Raw genomic sequence first — 8,475 nt, 5'->3', positions numbered from 1 at the left:
ACAGAAACTCTCCAAGTAGCTGAAATGAAATCCTCCTTAGTCAACAAATGGTGTTCACTTTTCATTTATTTATTTGTTTAAAATGTAGTATGTAGTAAAATAATACATTACTGGGTGCTACTCCTCTTCAGTTACCTGTGTCCACTTCACACGCTCTCGGTTTCAGGCACTTCATAAAAAAACATCCTTTTGTAATGAAGAATAGTTTTATTTTCGGTCGTTGTTTACAGATAAATCAAAAACACACATGTGTGGACTTTCAAAAGGAAAAGAAAAAAAAGAAAAAATCACAAATGTACATATTCAAAGTAAGCTCACACACAAAATCCAAACTCAATGACCGAAAAAAGGAATAGGCTTGGAGCACATGCTTATTTTTGCCTATCCTTTACAATTATTAAAAACTAAATATACTTTAATATAAGAAAGAAAAATTTTAAATATGCTGCAAGATATAATTTTTTTTATTTTTGTTTAAGAGAAAAAATAAAATAAAAAATAAATGTTTGATGTTTTACTCAAAACTGTACTCCTGAATAATTTTATCCTTCAGGGCCTTTTTAAATCTCCCCTGAGAGGTACACAACTTCAAACCGTCACTAAGACTATTCCACAATTTAACTCCCAAAATTGAAACACATTTTAAACACATTTTACAAAAAAAAACTAATTTTATTACATTATTTTTTTTTGATCGGATCGGGAAAGATCGGTATCGGTAGATACTCAAAATCACATAATCGGGATCGGATCGGGAGCAAAAAAATCTGATTGGGAACATCCCTAGTTGGTATGAGCCTCGTACAAGGGCTGCTTCCTAAAAGTCGTAATCTTCGAGACGCTGTAGTTTTCCGGGTAGAGAGGAATGCAGGCCTACATGTTGGAAGAGTGACGGCTTATACCTCGGTTTGAGTAACAACTTCTCTTCATCACAGTCTTTCTTGGGTTTCTCAGGGTTGCAAACCTTCAACCATAGGAAGTAGTCCAGCAGCCAATCGACGGGCTTGTCTTTGTGAAACATCAGGAAGAAGTTTGTGATCATCGGAAGGTCACGGGTGCGAAACAGCTTACCCATGGATCCAAGTTGAGAGAAGTCCAGGAAAAGCCACTGGTCTGAAGACATCTGTGTGACGTAGGTCTTCATGGCGCTGTAATAGTCTGCCTTTGCCTCGATGTCATCCTCCAACATGACGTAGTAGGTGCCTTTGTCCTGTGCGTAGAGCATGAGGAAACTGTAGTCCAAATTCATCTTGGTTCTCCGTTTGACTCTGTCCTGGGAATCTCCAAATGGCTCCTTCAGGCCGGTGAGGTTGGGGTAGAAGAACTGCGATGGGGAGACCACCTCCAGTAAACCCGAGAGCACCTCTTTATGAAAACCCTTCTCAATGATCTCCGCCACGCGGCGGACATACTCTGAGTCTGTCTCGGCGACGAAGACTATGATGAGCAGGTCCAGGCGCTGGGAGGGAGACAGGTTGTACAGCAGGGAGCTAAGAGTGCCGACCAGGTGTGCCGCGTTCTCACGCTTCACCGTAGGAATACCCAGCACCAGAGACACTCCCTTGCGGCCCTGTCCCAGGTGAACGATGGGCGTGAGGCTGTCTGGGTGTAGCCTGAGATGGGGCAGATAAAGGCAGACAGTGGGCTGGAGGAGGCCCATGGAGCCGCTGGGCTGGAGGAGGCCCATGGAGCCGCAAGCGGGGGAGGTGTTGGCAGCTCCGGAGAAGTTCCTCGGCTGTCCTAGAAGCCTGTTGAGATCCCTGCAAAGCGCGTCGCCCTGCGCCTCCGCAGCCAGCAGACGCTTGTACATGGGCTGGAGGTCAAAGTGTGCTTCTCTTCCATTGAGAACCAACGACAACGTGAACCAAGTAAGTGACAGAAAACACCCAAAAGCCAGGAGACATCCGAGTTTGAGAAGATTACGCCTCATTTCATCTAAAAGCGCGTGCGCGATACTCTATGTGTCGACACCTTTTTCCTCTTGGAACAGAGTTTTCTTACTAATATGAGGGCCGACGTTCCACTCTACTGGTTAAAGTTGCCTACTTGTGAGTAGTACGTTCGGTGATAAAGAAAAATAATGTCCACAGCCGCTCCGGTGTAAAACAAAGATATCCAAATGGTTTATTTCTCTTCCACAGAGAAGCCTTTCTTTACATAAGGGGTCCTAAAGCTATTTTCCTAAATATTCACGTCACTACTACAAGGTAAGAAAACTGTATTTTCCCAGTCTCCAAAATCACCGCCGACTCGACACATGAAAATTGCTCCACACTGGAAAGCCGAAAATCTATGTTGTTTAGTCTGTCTGTTCAGTACTGCTCAGCACTGTTTCAAGATGCACACTGAGCTCACACTTCTTCTTCTTCTTCTTATTTGAATGAGAATTGTTGAATATATATAGAGATACACAAATGTTCTAGAATGTTTGGTTATGACAACATACTGTGACATCACAAATGTTCTAGAATGTTTGGTTATGACACCATACTGTGACATCACAAATGTTCTAGAATGTTTGGTTATGACAACATACTGTGACATCACAAATGTTCTAGAATGTTTTGTACTTCTAATCTACTGTTTGTACTGTTTTGTACTTCTAATCTAGAGGCAATTACTAACAACTAAAAAACAAGGAGCTAAACCAAACACTATTTTAACTGATAAGTGTCTCTGCTGCTGGATAGTCAGTCAGTCAGTGGTCAGTCAGTCAGTCAGTCAGTCAGTCAGTCAGTCAGTCAGTCAGTCAGTCAGTCAGTCAGTCAGTCAGTGGTCTCAGCCTGTCTGGCAGTGGGCTCCCTCACCCTGGCCACTAGAGCCTGGTGGTGGGCAGTGCCAACCAACTGAGCTCTGGGTCCTCATGCCAGCTCTGCCAGCCTTGCAGGGTCTGTCTGCCAACACCATCTGGGAGGAGCACACACACACGCACGCACACGCACACGCACACGCACACACACACACACACACACACACACACACACACACACACACTCCCAGCCGGCCGATGACAGCTCACCATCTGTGTGGTGCCTCTTACCGCTCCCTTTGCCTTTCTTTTTTTCTGCCCTTGTTTTTGCTCTCTCTCTCTCTCTCTCTCTCTCTCTCTCTCTCTCTCTCTCTCTCTCTCTCTCTCTCTCTCTCTCTCTCTCTCTCTCTCTCTCTCCACCCTTCTTCTCTCACACTGACTAACTTGGCCAGATGATCATCATTGATTGATCGTTGTGAAACGTTAGTGTTGATTGATCACATCCCTATAGAACACGTTTCAATATAGTCCTCACCAGGACGGCTGAGGACGCTTCACAAGACCCTTTCATAATACACAGAAACATGTTTCTCCCCCCCCCCCCCCCCCCCGTTTCAGCGTTCGCTGATACAATGGATGGTTTCAACTAGGCAGCATATGGATTCTGAACGGAGTTAATTTCCCCTCGCGGTGCAAGAAACCATGTCTGCAGCGTTTGCTAATATCAAAGCTGACGGGATATGAAGTAGATATGGAGTAGGGTTCAATCTGTTCCCTAACGGGATATGAAGTAGATATGAAGTAGGGATCAATCTGTTCCCTCACAACGCTCCTCTGAAAGCGCCCACAGCTGACGGGAAACACGTTTGGACACAAGCTGTTCCTTGGCGACAGAACTCTAGGCCTATATAGGAGGAAAGACATAATTTCACAGATACTTTCCTGCTTACCTGGCATTGCGTGGGACACAACCTAGACCTGTGGGTCCATACACTCTTTCTCTCCGTCCTCTCCTCTCCTCTCCTCTCCTTCTTCCCTCTCCTCTCTTCCTCTCCTCTCTGTGTCTATACGCTCTCCCACTGCATGAAACACATGAAGAGACAGGGTTGTTACTATACTGGACACCAGGGCCCTCATTTATCAACAATTCTTAGAAAGTGTTCTATTTTAGTACTTAAGCACATAATTTAGAATGTGTGTACGCACAGACATATCCGGATTTATCAACCGTGCGTACACGGGTCCTACGCTCCTCCGTGTTGATAAATACCATTAGGTTCTACGCTCCACGCTCGTGCACGATTTTAAGTATTTGCATATAGCACCGCCCCGTAATTAACCATATACGGTAATGGAACACCCCCATGAAATGTGGAAAAGTGGACTAAGCCGAGGGAAGCGTGTTATGGAGAAATACGTGACAGGCTGACAGACATGTACATGTACGGTGATGTCGGATATGATATCTATTAACTTAAAGACCATATTAACTAATAAAGACTGTGCTGGAATATGACTGCCTTTTTCCGTTTTGTTCGATTAATACCCAGGGATTAAAGTTCTCCTCAATTTTATTCCAAATCGCGACGGATTTTCCGTACATTTTCTACCTGCTGCATATGATTTCTAGAGGCATACAATCTATTTTGATGTCGGTATTGGGTAGCCTATATAAACAATAATACGAGAGCATATACAAGAACAATGAATCTCACTGCCATGTATGATGTAGCCTATATGCCATGTGTAGCCTGCCTATATGTGATCAATACAAACATGAACGTTAGGTTATGACTATAACCAAGTTCTGTTAGTTAGGGGCGATGCTTGGCTTCGCCTTCTGCACTATCTCGCGTACGTGCACGCGTACTGAATAAACCACAAATGTACCTCTAATACCAGTATTAGTCTGACCACACCCCTCATCAGCTTACCTTCATAAGCAGGTGTGTGGTCACCTGCTCTCCTCCTTCCCAAGCTTTCACCACAAGGTGAGGTCAAGGGCTGCAGCGGCCGTCCGAAGCCAAGCATCGCCCCTAACTAACAGAACTTGGTTATAGTCATAACCTAACGTTCTGTATCGTTAGTGGCTTAGCTTGGCTTCGCCTTCTGCACAAGGGAGGCCAAGCGGAGCCACTTGGCTGACAAATACACCCCGCTGACAGCCCCCCAAAACCATCAGAACAGGGAGGGCCGAGCCCCCCCGACCCCCCCTAATGGAGGGTAGCCCCCCTATTAGGGACGTCACGGGAGGGCGACGGACCCGACCGTGCGAAGAGGCACTCAAGCAACTCAACGCACAGGGTGAGCAGACCGTGGCTTGACCCACGACTACACACACGCACAACCCGCATGCCACCCGGGAACGAACGGAGGAACAACCTCGTTACTGCCCCCAGAATCACGGGGTCAAGGGCAAACCCAACCCCGTGGCAAGGCCGTAGCAGCGGAGCACGAAGGAAGACCCAGACCCACCAAAAGGACTGGACTCCCTGGAATGGGGGCCCGGAGAAGTCCATGATGCCAGCATCAAGACCCCACCAGGTGGGCACGTAGTGCCCCGCCCCCCACATCGCCAGCGTATTCGGACAAAGGCCCCTCAGTTACTGCACCTGGTATTCCCAGGCGGAACCAACCAGGCCAGTAAGCCGAGCGGGCCCCGTCCCCCCAATAGTACACCGCCTGGCACACTGACCCTGCAGAATAGGCAGTCAGCATGGCCGTAAGCACACAAAAAAGGTTAACCAACGGAAGCAGGCAGCGCACCGGGGAAAAACCAGGCAACAGGCTGTTAACCCTAGCCTGGAGACTGCGGACGAGACAGGCGCCAGAGGGGACAGCTGAACACAGCCGCCCCGGCGGAAGGAGCGTAAGCTGGCGGTGTTGCATGACCAAGCCTCCATTTAACAACCCCCACCCAGAGGGGTCGAGGCAGAGAAGGCTGACACGATTGGCAGACGTCATGAACGTGCAGGGGCACCCTCAACCGGTGAACCCGGGAGTTGACACTGCTCCAACACACCAGGGAACCAACCACCTCGGTGTTACCCAATGCGGTGGTTGTTCCTATAACCCCTCAAGAAAAAACTCCAAAACACACCTGCGGGTATACACCGGCTATACCGCAGTACAAGTGTTTCAGTTTCCAAAAAGGGTTAACCCAGGCCTACGGGTCGCAAACATCACTTCGGACCGGGCCTGGCGGTACGGGAAGCACAGGGTCACCAGAGGAGGTCAAAAAACCACCCCCACAGGCCCCTCTTCGCCATGCGTGAGAGAGGAGCGAAAAACAATGGAGAACCAGCCCCTAAGCACACCGTACCTGGTATTCCCCGGCGGTCTCCCAACCAAGTACTAACCAGGACCAACCTGTGTAGCGGCCGAGATCCGACGAGATCGAGCGCGTACAGAATGGCATGGCTGTAAGCCATGACGACAGTGCTGAGTAAAAAACATACCCAACCAGGGTCTCCATAGCGCTTAACCCTGTGACACCCAGACCGACCTGGCATTTTTCCCCCTGAAAAAAGCCCAAGTCCCTCAGGGTACCAGAACAGCAGATCTGCATCCCCGGCGGACAACGGGTTCAACTGATCTGGACCAGCGTGACCAGAACCAGTCCCGTGCCCTAACCACGCCGACATGCCCCAGGAAAAGGGCAGATATGCGTGTTGATCTTAACATGAAAAGAAGGCGCCACCCAGACGTCGGGACGAACCGCGCCTGGTGGCCCACCCCAAGGGCGTGAGACCCCACTACATATGTTCAGATCCATCCCGTCATCATCCCCCAGACATGAACGAGGATCCGTCGACAACCCACCCAGGTCATGGGATGTGGTCGCCGGAAGAGGAAAAAACCCCCATCTCAGTTGCTTTATAAAAACGCTGTTTCAACCACAAGCAACTAAGGCGTGCCAGTCAATCGCCTGTTTACAGCGAGCTAGCACTATACGTGCGTCGGGACACACCCCCATCAATGAACAGGCTATTTAGACCTGCCATTGAATCCCCAAGGCGCCCAGGGGAACGACAAGAGGGGTGTGACACTCCCTAACTCCAACACTTCTGGAATAGAAAGAAGGAAGCATCAACAGTATGTATCCCAGTCTACACAGCCGGGGTAAAAAATGTTCACATTTTTACATCCCACCACCCTCCCATAGGAAAGAGACGGGGATCCCCAGAGAGACTTCCCACGCGAGCTGTACAGATTGAAAAGAATATATTGCACCTTGAGCCATGTAAAAAACTGGTTTTAGGGCCTCCGGGGAAGAGGCACCGAACCCATACACACTCAATAAACGAATTGAATCGAATATACATACAATAGAAAAGGACCCTTCTAGAGGGTCCACTCACTTTGACAATCTGAGGAGGAAGGCTCTGTACTCTGATGGAGGCTTCCTCACATGGATCACATGGAAGAAGGAGTCCGAACTCACAGAAGGCCTGAGTAGGCGCTTGGTGAGGAGGAGCCCTGACCACCCCCCCTGAAAACAGATCCATCACATGGACCTGAACAGCACACGGAAGTCCTACCAACAGAGACGCGCACGGTGACGTACTCTATGGCGGGGGAATTCCTGCGGTGCACACGCCCAATATACCAGGCCGTGGGACCAGGAACTCCCTCCCCCCCCCCCCCCCCCCCCCCCCCCGTAACGTGCCGAACCGCCACGTGACGGGAACCTTGAAGGACAGGGGGTGTACCCCTGACCGACAGAACAATGGGGAGAGGAAAGGTTACCAGTTCACCCCTTTACGACCCCACACCCATGATACGACGTAACGACAAAAAGAGAATATGACACAGTCATAGTCAGCTCTATGAAGCGTTTCACAGCTCCACACAGCGCACGAGCTAACCTGCTATCTGATTTTTACTAAGGAAAAACACAGAATAGAGAGGGCTCTAAGAACCCCGGTCCAACATACACATGTGCTTCTGTGGCCAGTACAACCCAGTTGTAGGTCACATGACACACACAACCCATCATCATCACAATGAGAGAATACATCATTCTTGATTAGTATCGACCACAGGCCTTGCTAAGCACACGACAGCAACCAAACCAATTTCCCTTTAGGAAATAAGTTTCTCCAGCAGATTTAGCACAACCTCAGCAATCAAGCTGAGAGTTACATCGTATCCCTACCACACAAAAGACACAATTAATGCACAACATGTCTGATAGGAGGTGATAAAGTCCCCAGGGAACCGGGGGGGGAAAAACACAATCCTCCTATTTTACCCTCAACACGGCCAGTTAAAACAGGAAAACCTGTTAATGTGTGAACTCACTGTCCATTGTCATTACAGTCTGAGAAAGAACATTCTTTTACTCACTCGTCACCAAGCATAGCTTCATAGGTTAGTTGCCTTAGTAGTGAGTACACGGTACACATAAACACCATGATGTTTCTCACACAACAACCAGATCAATACATCACGACCTGCACGGAGAAGCTACTGCCAGTGACAAAAACAGCTCACACACAACCCGCAACGTATCTCAAATGCATTGCAACAACACACGTTTTGGGAAAAAACACCGTCATTCACAATACATTTAGCAAGGTAAAACCAGAAGACGTGTTATGAGGGTCTGGCCAACCCCGTACCTGCCCGGAACGCAGATCAGCGAAGTGCAGTCATAAGCCACCGTAGAACACAGCCCTCTTTGTTGACGCAATCCCCGTCTAGGCTCAGGCAGGGTTGACGAA

The 8,475-nt window shown here is 48.7% G+C and overlaps 1 protein-coding gene across 1 annotated transcript; it reads right to left on the bottom strand.

Annotated features, from left to right (window-relative positions):
* Positions 1-783: 783 nt before the first annotated feature.
* On the bottom strand, positions 784-1,810 carry LOC311247837 (alpha-1,3-mannosyl-glycoprotein 4-beta-N-acetylglucosaminyltransferase A-like; the record flags this gene model as incomplete). Its single annotated transcript, XM_084338828.1, is given in 2 exon segments — positions 784-822; positions 824-1,810. Coding segments are annotated over 2 exon segments (1,026 nt in total).
* Positions 1,811-8,475: the final 6,665 nt, after the last annotated feature.

This window comes from Notolepis coatsorum (genome assembly GCF_963971535.1).
Source record: "Notolepis coatsorum genome assembly, contig: SCAFFOLD_2021, whole genome shotgun sequence".
Classification (NCBI taxonomy): Eukaryota; Metazoa; Chordata; class Actinopteri; order Aulopiformes; family Paralepididae; genus Notolepis; species Notolepis coatsorum.
The sequence above is the reverse complement of the archived record's forward strand: the minus strand, read 5'-3'. Positions and strand labels throughout refer to the sequence as shown.